General features: G+C 43.6%; 1 protein-coding gene across 1 annotated transcript; it reads right to left on the bottom strand.

The window, feature by feature from the left end:
- Positions 1-8,041: 8,041 nt before the first annotated feature.
- On the bottom strand, positions 8,042-13,908 carry tmdd1 (transmembrane and death domain 1). Its single transcript, XM_068324197.1, has 7 exons — positions 13,869-13,908; positions 13,683-13,797; positions 11,576-11,607; positions 11,150-11,332; positions 10,196-10,315; positions 9,292-9,444; positions 8,042-8,891 (listed from the first exon to the last, which is right to left on the bottom strand). The coding sequence occupies exons 1-7, from the start codon at positions 13,906-13,908 to the stop codon at positions 8,701-8,703; spliced, it is 834 nt and encodes a 277-aa protein (XP_068180298.1). The 3' UTR covers positions 8,042-8,700.
- Positions 13,909-17,968: the final 4,060 nt, after the last annotated feature.

Raw genomic sequence — 17,968 nt, 5'->3', positions numbered from 1 at the left:
AATGTTGTAATACCCAGACGTTAAGTCCATAGTGCTGAAGAAGGCATTGCCCCCCAGAGCAGAGAGACAATCAGCCTGGTGAGGTAATGGGTGAGCATCTTTGACCGTTCTGGAATTTAACCAACGGTAGTCAACACACACTCTCAAATCACCATTCTTCTTCCACACAAGCACCAGGGGCGACGCCCACTCACTGGAAGACTTCCTAATGATTTCCTTTTCCTCCATCTCTGACAGCACTTGCCTCAACTTTAGGTAATGCCCTGGCGGAACCCGCCGGTATGGGAGTCTGAACGGACGCGTGTCCGTGAGGTGGATTCGATGAACAAACCCAATGTCTTCACCACAGTCTAACTTGCCTCTAGAAAACACACCTTCATACTTCTGCAGCAAGATGTATAACTGATCTTTCCAGTATTTTGACACCTCACAAGAATCAATGTCAATATCACCCAATCCAATTTCCTGCAGAGCATTGCTGAACAGAGAGGCAGACGGGAGTGAGAGCCGACTACCGGTGTCAATCACGCTCTGGCTTTGCACCTGAATTGGTGAAGGGGTATCGGCCGCGCATAAATCCAAATCTTCTAAAGCGACACATGGAAAAACATCAGCCACTTTGGCATTACGTCTCAAAGTAACGGGTTTGTCGCTCGGATTGATAATTTTGACTGGCACCCATCTATCACCTGACATAGTCGCCACAGCTCTCCCCACCATGATATTCTTCTTGTGAGACTGAGAATGCGGAGCATCAATAAGAACTGCACTACCCCCAGAAACAGGAGCGCTCGATGGCAACCTAGCCCACACAAGATGCTCATGGCGTGGCAGCAAGGTCACAGCTTGAGACAATTTGGCTGTGCCAATGACATCAGGAATCACATTCCCCTTCCATCGGTTAACTCCTGATAACATATTCAAAAAATGTTCAATTGCAGGGTCATCTGTGGATTCAGGTTTGTTCATCACACGCCAATAACTCGGATTACGTCTGAATTGGCAAATGAGATGTTTTATCACATTTGAGCCCAAAATCAGTTGATCGTGTTGGCCGGGAACAATCAGAGTAGGTACACTAACCTCCTGTCCGTAGACATTCATCTCCAATTGAAAGACACATTTTGGTGTTACTTGCACTCCACCACATCCTACAAGTACAATGTCAGTGGGCACTTCGCTGCGTTGTGAAAACAAGCCAGCGCTTCGTAATTTCTGTTCGGCCTCCTCATTCATTGTACAGGCCATTGATCCACTGTCTATCAATGCTCGCAAAGAAACTTTACTATTCACAACAACATCAGTATAGAAGAGACTGTCAGATTTCACTAGCTTGTGTACATTCTGACAAACAATCACCCTACGACTAGGGAACGACTTACAACTTTCATCATATACCGATGACATATCATCTACAACGTTGAGGGACTGACTAAATGAACCCACATTGTTCCCTCCCACATGTGGGTGAGTCAGTTTTCCTGAACAGATGCAGTATTGGACCTAATGACCCCATTCGGCATGCATTCACGCTTCTGATGTCCAACAGCAAAGCATGCAAAGCACCTCCTCTCCCTCATACAGTGCGATCGTGTAGAGTGAGCTTTGTCCCCGCAGACGCGACAAGTAGCGTTATACACCCTAAGACCAGGTGGCATAGCTGCAGGTGAATTTACCTGATTGGTTTTCTCCAACACTCTCTCTAACATACACAAAACACGCTCAAGTGCACCACCCTCTGCAGCTGAGGACTCACTAGGCCTGACTGGGCCACTGGAACTGGTTACGTTTGTACCGGGCATGTTTGAACTAACCTCCTCCTTAACATCTGCCATGGTGTGGGCAGCAGCCACAGCCACTTGGACTGGCTTAACTCTCCCTGCCTTTCCCATGAACACATGCTCTCTTTGATACTCGTCAATTGCTTCTTGGACTTCCATGAAAGTCCATCTACCTAAAGGCTTGCCTTTAAAGACACTAGTTAGTTCGGGATCATTGCAGCTCCTAATGAACATCATAGAAATCTCAGCATCCATGTTTTCCAATTTTCTGCCTTGCATTTTCAGGTGACGGTCTGCCTGCTCTGCCGCTGTATTCAACCGTACCCAATAATCCACTGGATCCTCACCCACACTGGGTTGAGTGGCATAAAAATCAGCTAACGGCAAGCTTGATACAGGATTCTCACTGAAGTACCGTCTGAGAATTTCATAAATCATTTCGGGATGAACTGCAGTATCAGGTGTTGAGCAACTCTTTAACCCCACCTGTACGATTTTCTTGGCCTTGCCCATTAAATGACTCAAAATCTCCTCAGGTTGATCTGAAAGAAGACACTTCTTTTTTTTCATATACACCTCCATCAGCTCTATCCATTCCTGCACTGTACATTTATCAGATGCTTCACCCCTGAATACAGCAGGTTCACGGACGTCAGACTTGATGACCACATTCACTTTGGAGAGATCCAGAGTGGTAGTGCCATTGTTGTCACTAGTCACTGGTGAGACTGGGATGGGCGATGGATTAGGAACAAATATCCGGCTGGCTATTGAATCACCTATTTGATTCCCTAATGTAGTGATCAAGTCACGAAGCTCAGCTCTAGCTTCAATGTTACCAACAGACACAATAGGTGTGGATGATTCTGGGCCTGCAGGAGATGTAACTACATTGCCTGCATCAACCTGTGCATGATCTTCACTATTGCTGACGTGGGGGGGTGGAACTTCTGAGGGCGGAGTGAATTCTACAGGACGTGTAGCACTGAGCCCACCTACCCGAGTGTCGTCTGTGAAGGTTAATATCTTGCCCTCCCCCACTGAAAATCCCATAATGCCCCTGCCCCTACCTCTTACCACATAAGGGGTCACATCGTCAGAAAATAAAAATCCACGTCCACTGGCCATAATGGAAATTGAAAATTCTCAATGCAAAATCAAAATTACAGGGAGATTTTCCCTCATTAACCCCTTTTTAAAAGAACAAAACAAAACTTGACACGGTCAATTTAAACTTCACCAGATAACTTACAACCAAAACAGTAAAACATGGGTACTGATGACGAGGATTCGCTGGTCTTCCACCACAATACCTCCACGTGGGAAGCTTGACCCCGGTGATCGGCGGCAGCGGCTGATCAGTTGAATCCTTGAAAGGTCACGGCACCAGTTTATGTAACCGACCCTGACTGGCCAGTTACATTTATAATGACGGTGAAACTATGACTGTAGATGGCCGAAGAACTGAAGGAGGCGTGGAGCAGATCCGCTGTGTTTTATTTTTCTGTAACACAAAAGGTGGGGTACGTCATGTGAGAGCTGGGGTAACGCTGGCATGCCCCTCTCTCCAGACCTCCAGCACGAGGATGCCATAACAATAAAATAATGACATTTAACACAACTAAATAAACAGTAGGTCAAATCAAAAGAATAAAAATAAATAAATACAAACATGTAAAACACTTAACAGATCCTTTTACAGCTTTTCTTTTTCTGTTTAAACAGTTAAACATACCTGTAACACAAAAGGTGGGGTACGTCATGTGAGAGCTGGGGTAACGCTGGCATGCCTGCAACACGCAGTGAGCCGTTAGCACTTGTTCGCCGCTTAGCGCCTACTAATTAACATAAATTACGTCGTGAATATATAAATAAATAATATTTAAACATAGCGAGTGTGAAAGTGAGCGACTATGTACCACAAAATCACATCCACTGGTAGAAAATAATGAAAATGAAGAATATATTAACAAAAAGTTTCCGCAGCATTGAGCAAGTGTAACTCACCCCTCTCTCTCCAGACCTCCAGCACGAGGATGCCTGGGCGTGTGCACCCCCAATAATTGCCCCACCGAAACACAACCAAATCATGGAACCAAAAACAAAGTAAATGTAAAATTTGGGGAAGTTCATTAAAAAAATTAAATAAAAATAAATTTATTTATAACACTGTTACATTGCCATGTTTGTTTTTCCCTCTTTGCATCCTCCTGCCCACGCATTAATGCATTAAAAGCAGTCAGGAACTGAAATCAAAAACTTGAAAACGAAGATGAAAAACTGTTTGAAACCGAGGCTGCAGAAAGCCCAAATAAATCAGCAGTTACGTCACTGAGAAGGAATGGACATTTATTTTAAGTTGTAAGACTTTCAGAACGATCCACAGATTTGACCTTTGCCCAAGAACGCGCGCACCATCAACACACAGACGTGTTGGACGGATGCGTAAAGACGCGTCATCGGTGAGGTGTTTTATCATCCATCACCTCATTACGCGGAGCAGCGGGTCCTGTTTGCTCCCCTGTCTTCGGATTAGATAAAGCCGCAAGTGTGATAGCTGCAGACAGGAGCTTCTCAGCGAGGGGCGAGGGATCAGCGGGGAAATTAAACAAGACAATGCACAAAAAAAAAAGTGCGCAGCACGGCGCAGCGCCGGGGTAACTCGTTTGGGAAGTCACGTGACGACTTGCCACCCATCATGGGGGCTGTAAGTGTTATTACACAATCAGTATGTGATGAGGTTATTTTTAGGGAGTCAGGATGCGTTGTTATATTCAACAGCTCACTTTAGAGGCAAAGCCCCCCCCGCCCCCACCACCACCAACACCACCTCACTCCTCTGGCGCTTCAGCTCCATAATATCTCTGAATCATTAAGACAAGAATGTGCAAATGAGCTTTTCCAGCAAGCTCGACATGAAAGCGCGACATATCGTTTATCATGTAAAACTCATTAAGTTTGGGGGAAAAAAACACACACTTTCAAACAGGAAGGAAGAAAAAAAAAAACACCCCGAGAGGATAAAAATGGTTTGGTTTGCCCACCTGTTCCTCCCGGTGGAGAGGAGACACACCTGTCTGAAGCTCGGAGGAGAACGCTGCGGTGGTTTATTTGCTCTTTTAAATTAGAGCTAAATTAAATCCATCGATTGGACGCATGAAAGCTCAAAGTAAACCTCATAAGAAGAAATGATCTAGGGCAACCACACAGAAAATATCTACTGCCCTACCTCTCCTCTTGAGGCCCAGTAGGAAAATAAATAAATAAATAAATAAATAAATAAATAAATAATAAATTCTAAATAAATTTTATATATATATATATATATATATATATATATATATATATATATAGGGTTAGGGTTAGGGTTAGGGTTAGGGTATATATATATATATATATATATATATATATATATATATATATATATATATATATATATATATATATATATATATATAAAATGGTGGGTCTGAGAGATAAATATTTGTGATGTGGTTAAGTGAATATCTCATTAAATGTATGGACACAGGTTTTATCTTTTTGCCCCTGTCGCTCCGCATCCCCGTGATAAAACACTCCACGGCTGTGTTTTTAAACACTGCCGAACGCTGCAGATTTATTACAGCTATTTAAAACTGCTCAGAAGTTAAACTAACAAAAAATAATTCTCAGCTGGGATTTCGAGAATATCTTTTGTTGTAATGACCCGTTATAACCACAGGATGGCACTGTGGCGCCACCTGTAAACCCAGCGGATCGTTTTAAAAAAAAAAAAAAAAAAATGTAATCAGCAGTAAAAACTTTGAAGAAGTCTCAGACCCCCCCTCCCTACACCCCCTCCCATCTCCTCCACGAGGAAACCTTGAAAGACAAAGTTGTGAAAGCTGGAATGGAGGTGATTAAAAAAAGCATGACTGTAAAAGAGCTGGTGTTGTGATCTTGTTTCCTGTGATCCATACATATTGAGTTGAGGGAGACTGATGGTTAATTGGGGACTGCAGAATCTCAGCGGTCCTGCAGATGAATGAAGATGCAAATGGAGGGAGGGAGAAGTTAAATCCTTTAGTGACACTAGGCACACCCAAGAGGCCTTTCCCTCCACCCCCGGAATACTCCGTCTCAGCACATCAAGGACGCGGCCCCTCTAAAGTCAGAGCGGCCCCCTCGGCACGCTTCGCAACCCGTCCATCCACATTTCCATCCAGACAAACACTTCGCTGCTGATGATGCACTGAGCCGATGACAAGAGACAGATGCGTGCTCCTCTGAGAATTCGGTTTGATAAGCTGCTGCTCCGCAAACCATTAAATAACCCAAAGGAACCATCTGAGTAAAAAATGAAAAGCCCTATTTTACATGAGAATGGATGTGTCTGGAAACCATGTGCTCACACGTCGGGCCTCACCTTGGCTGTAAATGTCAATTTCATGTCAGATTCTCTCTCTATTCAGCCATGACATCTGTGATTGCTTCATCTCTTTGCATGAGAATTGCTTGAAATGAACGTTGGGCCCGTTCCGGCGCTCATTTACGGCACACTGTCAGGGAAATGTATCTGAAAGGAGCGGCAGACAATCCCATGATGAGGCTTCGCTTAGCAGAATAAAAAATAAATAAATAAAAAATGGGGCACACGCGCCTCAAAACAGGCTCGATATGTTTCTGGTTTCGTATACGCACTAAGAGCGCGTCCTAGCGGGGCCATGAGCGACAACTAGGAGTGTGGCAACCATGATGCGGGCCCCATGTGGCACGGTGTTTCCATGCGTCAGTCAGGCGTATAGTGTGCCAGTTTCCTCTCCACTGGTTGCACAAATACAGGTGAGCCCACAGAAGGTGAACCTGTCACACTCAGCACTTACAGGACGCTAACAGCCAAGAGGGGGGAAATGAAGGACAAAGAAGTTTTTAGTGAAAGCTGGGCGATAAAGGTGAAATATAAATACTGTAATTTACAGGTTAAAGCATTTTTTTAAACCTTGGAAGAAGAGTAAAAATGTTTACAAGACAGTTTTGCTCTTTGACACTATCTTGACTTTCGGTAACAGTAACCCCCGATGACAAGGAGTCTCTGGGACCTTGAACTCGGTGTTAACTTGGTGTTAAACTTGGTGTTTTAATGAACTAACAAGGATTGATATACTACAGTCTGCTAACGCAACCAAATCTGGCAATAAAGGTTTAGTTTAAAGGAGAGTCCCTCCATCCAAAGAGAACCTCCAACAAATCTGCTTGGGAGTCATCCGACATTTCTGATCCTCACATTTTTAGCACTATAATTTGTTTAAATGTTGATTTATGAACTAATCGTCTGTAATTGCTGCTTAGTTCCACTGTTAATCCAAGCTGTCTGCCTCCTGAAGCGCATTAGGCCAAATTTGTATAATGAAGTAATTAGTTCAATTATGAAGAAGAAAGTATGGATATTGTAGGAACCAGAAGCTGGAGAAGCACTCCTGTGGTTCGCTATTATGAAACATATTCAATACAGTCTGGGGAAATACCCCTGATGGGAGCAAATTATTATTTCTATTGAAGGTTGTCAACAAAGTTAAATCTTTTCTCTGTTTTATATCAGGTCTGGACTTCCTTTGGTTTAGCATCTCACACATGAAGCTATCTCAGCTTGCTAACAGTTCAGACATAAAAAAAATGAATAAATAAAATAAATAAATATATATATGTAGAGAGAGAGAGAAAGAGAGCAAACTCTATTCTATTTGGCTTCTGTCACCCGCCAGAAGCTATTATCACAACCAAGAGTGCTCCATTGTCTGCTAGCATTGTCACTGTTATTAGACTTTTGGATTGCCTGTGGAGGTATCGGCAGGCTCCGGGGAAGCAGGCGCTAAGCTGGATAATTAGTTGTTCTTTGATGCCAGACGGGCACGTTGCCGTCACTTGGAGGGGAAATGGAAGTGGCATCGCTATCACAGTCACACCGGAACAACCTTCGGTGCGAGGGCCGAGTTCCAGTGCATCTGTCGCGCCGCTAGTCGTCTACCCGCTGGCGAGACAATAATGTCTACCAGTCTAGTGAAAGACAGACGCACAGACAGCACGGGTGATGACTCTAGTTGAAACTGAAACATTCTTGTCGCATCTTTCCTAATTAGCTGTGGTGGAATCAACCGTGGGTTCGGTATTGGTTCTGCTGATCGCTGGAGACAGAATGATGGACGACTTTAGCAGGAAAGACAAAGAGGATGAGCCTTTAATCATTGCCGTGTGTCAGTTGTACAAATATTACAGTTGGACATCTTATTTAAAACCATTAGACGCCTTGTGTATTTCATACTAGTACAAGCAAACCTTGGTTTTCGAACACTTTAGACATCGAACAAATTGGAATTCGGCCAAAAAATTCGGAATTTTTTTGTCTTAGAAGTCGAACAAAATTTGGAAGTCGAACGCGAAACACCTTTTTCTCGCCGCCAAGCACGAGAAAAAGCCAGGAAAGTCGAGAGTAAACGTGACGGTAATGTACTTTTTATTTTAGTTTACTGTATTCAATAATTTCACTTAATTTGTGTTCCATTGCCTACGGTACGAGTTATGGTACCGTAAACTTCTGTCCAAAAGACGACGGTAACTCGTACCTTAGTCTAACCTGATTACGTCAATTTTTTTTTCATTCTTTCTTGTGTTTGCTTCTTTCTTTTACATTTCTTTGATATGTTTCATTACTATACAATTTGATATATAAATGACATTATGAAATAACATATTATGTTGAAAAAAGGTAGTTTTCTAGCGTCTTGGAATGGATTAAGACCATTTACATAATTTGGAATGGGAAAAATATATTTGGAATTCGAACAAGTTGCTATTCGAACAGCCTTCTGGAACGAATTGTGGTCGGAAACCGAGGTTTGGCTGCAGCTCATTGCTGGTGCTTCTGGTGATGCCGACTTGATGGTTACTCTGGTCTCTGATGGGAGATTCGGAGGATGAGGAGTAACACTGAGGTCCCGAGCAGCAATGTGCCCCCGAAGCCCGCCAGGATTCCACACAAGATCGGGAGAACTACGTCCAAAGGTCCCTTCAGGTAGGGCCGGAGGGGAGACCTCTCCACGATCAGATCCAGGTGTTTCCAATCCAGATCTGTTGCTTTGACACAAACAGGACACTTAAATTGATTGAAGCAACCACAGAGGATTAAAAAACTGGACAGGTGATAATTACGTTTTTAAATTTCTTGGTATCCTGGGAAATACTGGTGGGAGCGTTGATGTTGAGAAATAATGAGTTGGAGACATGCCCACGGCCACCAGATCTAATCTGGCATCTCATCTAAACACTTAATAGATTCACGGTTCAGTGAAACATGATATCATTTGTCATCCTGACAGTCTCTAGAGGGATGGTCCAAAAATCTCTTGATATCAATAGTTGGAGATATTTGGGGCTCAGACGTGGGTGCAGATGATAAGACTTCTTTCTCCATTAATAATTCTATTTTCTTGCGTGCCAAACTGATGCCACTTTTTTGAGCTGTAGGATGAATTACCTTTACTTTTCTTGGCGGCCCGGCGTTCACGTTTGCCGTCCTTGGAGTCCATTGGCATCGTTGGGATGTTTAACGTCTGGGCGTATTTGTGATAATCTTCGACGTAGCGTTTCAATTTGAGGATATGGTCCTGGTTGATGTTCTTCCCCGCTTCTGTAAAGTTATGAAGACAGCCAGTCAAAAAATTTAAAAAAAAGAAGGATCTTTGCCCCAAAGTGTGTTTCATCCGTAAAAGATTTTCTAGTCGTGTAACATTCTGAGTTCTGGCTGGAGACCGATGGTCCTCCTTCAGAGCAGAATAACATCAAGTAAATTGCTCACATTTGCACGACTTCATCTCAGAACTGCAATCTAGTGTATGATAATGGCGGCATTCTGCATCCACACAGTTTTTCCTCAAAGCGCCCCCTCATGTCTCCTAACTCATCACTTCCCATCCTCTCCCTGTCTTTCTTTTTTTTTTTTTGCTCCAAAGCTGCTGATGAAAGGAGCAGATGGTTTGTTCTGTGGCTGGTGTCAGCTCCACTGAGTCCTCCGTCAGATCATTTACACCTCCTTCGCCACTCGGCTGTGGAGTTTTGTGTATACTGGACTGCAACACATGCCAGAGCCTGGCATCATGCGAAATATGCCACATTTCAAGGATCCAATTAAAATGATTCTCAAAGTAATGACAAAAATTGGTATTCTGGAGGCCTTCTTGACCGAAATAATAGTTTTTGCACATTGTCGTGAACCCAACTGAAGCTTTGTTCCAAATTTGCTTTGTTTGTCAGGAATGTACATTTCACAAAAAGTGGATCATTTTAATTTGAAACCCATTATAATTGGTAGCACAGTTTGGAATTGCCCCATTTTGATGCCGTAGAGCAGCATGCGTACTTTCCCCGCCTTTATTTCTCACCGATTGCGATGTCCATCCTTCCGATGTGGTGCAAGGCACGAGAGAGCCTGTCATAGTAGGTCTGCTCGCCGTGTTTCAGCAGCCAGTCCTCCAGGGCCGTCCTGCACTTAGCCTGTTCTCCTGGTAAACACAGAACATATGGCCCTCAGATACACTGACGGTTAGCTTAGCTGCCAGAAGCGTCACCAGCTGAGCTGAATCTGTGAGAAACAGGCAGAACAGGATGTGTTTCCACCTGCTTAATACTTTTTGAAAAATGCAAGTTTACAACTTTTGGACAATTTATAACTACCTGATTGATTACCATGAAACTGGGTGGAATGATCGAAGGATCGAACTGACTGTGATAAACTTGATTTCATAAGGGTTACAAAAGAATTTTACTGTATAAAATATGTGCAATACAAACTGCAGTATCTTCGCTTTTGTATTAGTGTCCATGGAGGATTGTACAGAATCACTTGTACGGAGATATCTTTACGTAATCACAAATGTTATTTAAGTCATTTATTAAGTGATGTTTTCAGCTTCAGGCTAATTTATTTGGAAAACCTTTACACATATGTTTTTATTTTTAAATAATATCAATACATTTTTATTAATTAATAACCAGCGTTTCTTTATAATCATATTAAATGGCCTTTTTTAACCCGTCTGCTTTCGCGGGTCACGGTGGTTGCTGGAGCCTATCCCAGCGGAGTTATGGGTATGAGGTGGGGAGACACTCTGGACACGGTGCCAGTGCATCGCACAGCCACATGAAAGACGAGCAACCACACACACACACGCGCGCACACACACACGTACCTACGGAGCTGTTTGTGTTTCAGGTGAGGTAGTGTGTGCTTCAGGTGAGGTGGGGTGTGTTTCGGGTGAGGTGGGGTGTGCTTCAGGTGAGGTGGCGTGTGCTTCAGGTGAGGTGGGGTGTGTTTCAAGTGATGATGAACACTCCACCTGCATAAGAAAGGTCTCTCTTGGCTCTAGGCTTGAACTGACTTCCATCATCCGTGAGGTGTTTGAGGTGCTCCATGATGTTTGGCTCCGGGTGGGAGAGGGCGACCAGAAGTTCCTCACATTCGCTAGACGTCAGCAGCTCCACTAAACGCTCGAGCTGATGGACGCCGATGTCTTCTGCCACTAAACAGCCACAACACACACTCATCAAGATGAGGAATGAAGGCGTGTGACGCACTGTGAATTGGGTTTAATGAAGCATGGCGCTGCAGCTACACAACATCTCTACACGTCTGTTCGCAAAATGTCGTCTGCGTTGAACGAAGCTGACATTTTTCTCCTTCAGAGGCCGAGATAAGAAACCGAATGAAATTTCTGACAACACGGCTGCCGCTGATGAAGGAGCACCTGGTTATTCGTTCTCACCTGTGTCAGCATCCCTCAAAGATGATGAAGACCTGATTAGAAAAAGGAGGAAGGTGCAAAACAACCAGCGTTTCATGTTAGCTGAAACAGTGATGCTACTATGCTAATAGAGCTAGCTATGCAGAACTAAATATATATATATACACACACACACACACATCAAAGCTGCTGATGAAAGGAGCAGATGAAAGGAGTGATGTCATTTCCTCTCTGTGTTGTCTTGTGTGACTTTTCTACAAGTAGTCGCTGTGCTGTCTGAGGCTAGCGTTGCTCAGATACGGGGTGGGCAGGGGGTCTGTACCGCGCCTCCGAGAATTTTCTACTTGTGTTTATATTTTATGAGTCTACCCACATGCGTAGCCACGGGCCGAGAGTGTGTTGCTCTGCTCTGTGGTATTACTCTTATTTCACATTTCAAATAGTCTCCAAAGGAGATTGATTGTCAGGAGCTGAAAGCAAACTAGACCCCGGCTGTGAAGGGTTATGCTTACAAACCTCGAGATGGAATGCTCTGGTTTATTTAAAATTCTGTTGAACTTTAGAGCTTTGACCAGATCAGGTCTGGTTTAAAAATTTTTTTTTAAAAATGGCGCTGCAGTTTAAAAAAAAAAAAAAAAAGCCTGCGTAGACGTATGGGATCTACATCCTGGGCATGACAAAGAATGCATATAGAGCAGAAGTGATTGTAGATGTAAAAGTAAAATAGCAGTAAGGACGGGATCATATTTGTATTTGGTGAGCAGCGCTACAGGAGAGAAATGTTCTGGGATGAGTTCAAGCGTCTCTCGCAGAGGGAAATATGTTTAATGACGTTACTGTGTGGGCTACAGCGAGGGCATGTTTTAAATTGTTAATAAGCTTCATTTGCCAAACAGTAAAGGTTGTTTGTGTGGGATGAGTTTCAAATTCTCCATGTTGGCTATTAAAAAAAAAGAAAAAGAAAAAGAGAATCATGCTGTAGGGCTGAGAGGCGTTCAGAGTTGGGTGTGGGTGGTATAATGGCTCTGGAATGATTTGAGATGTTGTACTTGTAGAAAAATAAAAAGAGAAACCAGACGCAAGGTCAGGAAATTTTATTCACATCATTTGAGTTGTGGGATATCTTAAACTAGGAAAATACATTAGATTAGCATAACAGGTTGTGTCATGGAACAAACATACACAACACAAAACCATAGCATGCATGTGTTACAGGTTATAAAAAGAACCATAATTAAAAATTTTAAATGGAACAAACGGAGTGACTTCTTGACTTTTGTTAGCTTGTGGCGCCGTGCCTCCATGTCTCTTACACTTCACGCCACTGAAATCTGGTAGAATACAGGTACAGACTCCGGTGGAATGAAGGACAGGACACATGGAATATTCCTGCTGGACTTGTCTGAAAAGTAAAAGGCAAATAGAAACACAGCTCTGATCGTTCCCAACTTAAAATTTTCATTGGAATATTCTTCTGCTGACTGAAACGTGTTGCCTGCAGCTTTGCTTTGCCGGATGGAGGCTGACACCTGGAGCCGAGCAGCCGTTTGGGACTGTATGATTTACGAGGAAGCCCCCCCAGGGGGTTTTCAGGGGGTGGCGATGTGTGCGGCAGGAATTGCATTTTTGCCTCTCCCTTTTTCTTGACTTGAAGTTTGATTCTGAGCGAGACCAGGCCTGCCCTGCTCCATGGCTCCAGGGTTTCAGGCTGGTGTTGAAATCCGGGGTTCTGGCACGTTTTCACAGGCCTGAGCTGAACGACTGTTTAGTCACTGGTGATGCAACCCCCTCCACACACTTCCTCCAGCCTGCTACCTGCCAACCAGACACAAGACACCGCAGCTGGTTGCAGCGCCTGTTCGCCCCCCGAGTCAGACACCTGGGAAACACACCGACCTGCTCGCTCCCCCACACCTGAACATTTCTTTTTTTTATGCACATAGATTTGCATACTTTGACACAATTGCACACATAAATCCTCAGTTGGACCTCCCGGATTTAAGTATAAAAGCCTCCAAACACAGGTTATCTTATCATCTTAATAAATTTGCCACATTCTAAACGTTCAGCAGACTAACCTGAGTGACTCGCAGGAATAAGCTTACCTTGCTCAAAGTGCGTTACTCACCTTATTTGCTCGTTTATTTTCCCCGTCGGCTCTGTGAACGCAACAAAAGCTCGAGACAGCCAGAGGTGCAACTGCCAGTGTGCTAACCTGCCTCCCCTCTGACGTTTTCCTCTACCTGTTTCAGGTAATGGTGTTTTAGAGAGCTGAGGTCGACCAATCAGGGTGCAGGCACCTTGGTCAGACCACCTCCCTTTTTCAGCCGTAAAAAGCTGCCACACCCTGCCATGTGGCGGAATTTTACAGCCAGGAATTCAAATTAAAAAAAAAAAAAGAAATGCCCAAAAAATTAAGCTGGAATCAAAGAAAAAGGTGTTATTCCCAGTGTAAAAGTAAAATCATTCCTTAATCTCTTATTAATAGACAAGACAGCTTCAAAGGCTTTGAAGACTCCACGAGAGGGAATAAACTTACAAGTGAAATAAAGAGGTTTCATGTGAAATTAATTTAGTAGGGTCCTAGTGTTCATTATAGGATGAGTCTCTGCTGTAATTTGCTCGTTTTTGCCTCGCTCTCTGGGGGTAAACTACATTGTTCATTAGGACAGAGCATCTCTGAAGCTTTTCTGGAGCTGCTGGAATCATTTCTGTACAGATATTCAAACGACCGTTTGCAGCTATGGTGACAAAACAAGTTGAGTTTCTATCGTCTGAGTGACAGGAAGCTTGTCCGTCATTACAGTCCTAGACTCAAATACATTAAAATAACATTTCCTGCACAGAAAAAACAGGCAAACTGCTCCCCAGCTGCAAAGTATCCTCCTTTCGTCCATGAATGAAAAATGGAGGGGGTGACACCGGTTGTCCTTCACTGTGAAGAGAGCAAGTTTTTGAAAAGCATTCCTTCGCCTAACAATGGCAGAGCTGACAGGAGGGGGGGGGGGTAGCGTGGGGGGGTCAGATGGGTGAAGACGAACTGCACATTCCTGAGGTTAAAAAGCTGCTCCAGGCCCCACCTGATGAGAGATTTCCCTGAGGAGGGCATTCATTTTCAAGCGAATCTTCTTTATGTGTGATTTTATTGACAAGAACACAAATATCTGTGAGTTATGAGTCGTCATTCTCGGGGGTGGGGGTGGGGCTTTGCCTCTGTGATCAGTCTGGGTCCGATAACTCTAGACAGTGTGACTGGTTTGAGGTAATCTTTTGGACCTCTGTGAGGTGACAGCTGAAAAACGAGCCTCTGAAAACGCTGCGCTCGGAGGCGAGACCCGTGCCTGGTTTACTAAGAGCGGCAAAAAAAAAAAGTCAAAGGAAACCGTAATACTCCACGCCGTGAGGCGTCTGAAGTAATGGTTGAAGCTGTATGTTGCAAGTAAATACGCACTCAAAAGTACATACGCGTGCATCAAATGCATGGCTTGAAGTTTGCTTGTGAGCTTTCAGGGAGCGGCCACAGATGGGATGAAAAGCCCTCGTGCTAAAACAGAAGCTCCAAAAAGCTTGATCAGCAAAGAGAACGGGGTGTTCAAAGCATTTTAGTGATGCCGTTAAAACGACCAGCTTAGAATGACCACAGAAAGTCATCCTGCTGTTACATCACATCATTTCTCTTCTGATCATTTCACCTTTTTAGGACGTCTGGAAGATAATCTGCTCTCCGCCCTTCAGAGCTCAAACTTGTTTTTGTCAACAGTCTGCTGCTAAAACCAACAACTGAGGTAATTTTTCAGGAAGCAGGTTGAGTTGTACTGTTGACCCTCACACGAAGACAATCTGTCGGGCGAAGAAGACTGTGCGAAGATGTAAGGTCGTGACCATGAGGAACGTGAACGTCCATGCAGAATTCACATCTATAGGAAGCCTTGGCGACACAGAGTCTCCACAGGCAGATGAAACACTTATTATAAGAATTCTACATGAATCCCGTTCTAGCCTCTGGCCCTACAGCGCTCATATTAAAACTCAAGACAAAGAAAGAAAAAACCCAAGTTGCCCAACACAGATTGATTGGCTTTTAGGGCTAAAATGATGTTAAAGTATACTTCCGTGAGCGAAACAGATCAAATCAAAAGATAAATGGCTAAGCTGAAATAAATCTGTGTTAAAAAAAAACCCCAAATTACAGCATTTTCTTTAACTCAGATTTGCCGGTTTCTTGATTAATGACACATAAAAGTACAGAAGCACATCGCAGATGTTGCAGACTCTTATTCTTCATTAGCGCATGTAGCATGAAACGTGCTGCACCACAGGCAGATAGTGCTGCTGCTAGAATGCAGCCTTCAGCATAAGATCTGCCTCAGAATAAATGCATCTAATAATCCCATATTTGAATAATGAGACAAAAGTGCCTTTTTAAATGATGCTATTTGCCTCAGAGGCTGCCAGCATTTATTGCAGTTTGAATGTTTTTTGCGTGGGATCGCTGGGTCTCGGCCTCCGGGTGCCGGCTCTGCACCCGGGGGCCGGCTGAGGTTACCTCCCCTGCCATAACACTCCCCATCGTCCCTCCCTGCCCCACACCTCCTCGGATGATTCTATTCTAACTTGCCCGGACAGGAATGCGTCTACCTTCTAATGCGCTTTTATGTTCAAGCAATCTGACAATGAAGAGAGCCATCATTTCACAGCATAAATATTTCATTCCCCATTTGGCTGCAGATTTGAGACGTCACGCCCAGAATACAAATGCGCCGTCTCTCCTGTGGAAAATAATGGAGACTCTGTGTGAATATGATTTGTGTAAGCTCCAGACAAATATGGTTCAACGTGATTAGGTTTTATTGAGAATGATTGTCACTGTAAAAAAAACAACAGCAGTAATAAATAACTACAATGACGAGGCTACGTACTGTAAGTATGTCTAGCCCCACCCCCCACCCCCTTGTCCTTGAAGTCTTATTCAATTACTGTAGTTCAAATTTTAGAAAAGTGGACGTAATGCGCGTCAGTAAAAGCAGTATCCAGTGGATATCTAGGTTGTCTAGTATGAACTCCAAATGATCCCCATGCTCTTACTCCCACTGCTAAATGCACCCCAACGTTCGCCAGTTAGCTCCTAACTTTGTTTGTCCACTGTATGTTGCTGTACATTTTGGTGTACACTGAGTTTTTAGAGTATTTCAGTCAAAATCTTCAAAAGAGCAGTAAAAGGGAAGCAAAACAGTTAAGGTGTTGCAGGAAAACACCGACCTGGGCAGTAATTCTAATTTGGTCTATTGGGCGGAGCCTCTCACGAGCCATCTAGTGGCCAGTTGGAGTGACTGCACAACACAAATGATTTGGAAATATAGAAGGTGTCCCAAGAAATGTATACACCCTTTAGCAGATGATAACTAAATCGTTTATGGGTTTTTTATAGATTAAAAGCTCTGAACGAGGCAGCTAGACAAAACTTTGAAGGGCATTCATTCTAAACTGCTCCTGAAAGTATGGAAAGGCAATAGAAGCGCAAAGACAATTTAGGAGGGAGTTTCAAAAAGGACCACGAACATAAGCTGCCATCACTCGAATTAGAGATGAGTTTGAAGCTAATGCAACTGTTCAGAATGATCTGGTAAGGCCGGCAAAGGAAGAAAGAGTCCTGGAAACGTTTCAGCAAAGTCCAAGAAAGTCTCTGTGGCAAGCTTGTCGTGAAAGGACTCCGTCCGAAATAGTCTTTGCACTTCAACTGCATTTTCATTCTTTCAGTAGTACTTTAGACTGACTTTCCTTTCTTAGAAGTGTAGTCTGGCTGCCATCATTGACTTCATTTAATCTGCAAAAAAATCCAAAAACGATTTACTCATCAGTTGCTAAAGAGACTATAGATTTTTTGGGGCACCCTGTATTTTTTAATCGAGGCTGTGCATCCTGTCGATGCAGTTGCAGCAGGAGGAAACTGAATTTTGAGAAGGTTGGGGTAGGGGTGGATGGGTGCTATACTTTTCTCTCACCTACATGGTGTAAAATGGAACACGTAGCGGAAATAGCTGAAAATGTTCTGCCCGGCTGCAACACTGTGCCTTATCTGAATTTTACTGGAGTGTAAATGGCGAGCCTGCATCATCGCCGCAACGCGAGAAACCCGATTAGCTCTTCTTTTCGTGCGAAACCATCAAGAAAACACATTACTCCCGTTGCCATGGGGATAAAACACATTCATTTGTAATTAGGTTGTAATTGTGTCATTATGTTTTGGCTCCATTAGTTGTCGCATTCTGCAGAACTTGCAACATTTTCCCAGCCAAGAGTCGTTCACTCAGCAAGACAACAAACACAAAAGCACACAAACACTCCCTTTTTTTTTTATAATAGTGCGCTGCACTCTCATCAGTGAACAAGTCTGGGCTCGTTCTCCTCCCGAAT

The sequence above is a fragment of the Antennarius striatus genome, chromosome 2, assembly GCF_040054535.1.
Source record: "Antennarius striatus isolate MH-2024 chromosome 2, ASM4005453v1, whole genome shotgun sequence".
In the NCBI taxonomy this organism is placed as follows: domain Eukaryota; kingdom Metazoa; phylum Chordata; class Actinopteri; order Lophiiformes; family Antennariidae; genus Antennarius; species Antennarius striatus.
Note: the sequence above shows the minus strand (reverse complement) of the source record. Positions and strands in the feature narration are given on the sequence as shown.

What these genes read in the sequence shown, in the direction of transcription:
- tmdd1 (XM_068324197.1), bottom strand. Translation starts at nt 13,908, where the DNA reads ATGGCAGGGTGTGGCAGCTTTTTACGGCTGAAAAAGGGAG. An exon ending in TTTACGGCTGAAAAAGGGAG is followed by an intron (nt 13,798 to 13,868) that starts GTGGTCTGACCA and finishes TACCTGAAACAG; the next exon opens with GTAGAGGAAAACGTCAGAGG. An exon ending in GGCCGCCAAGAAAAGTAAAG is followed by an intron (nt 8,892 to 9,291) that starts GTAATTCATCCT and finishes TTTGTGTCAAAG; the next exon opens with CAACAGATCTGGATTGGAAA.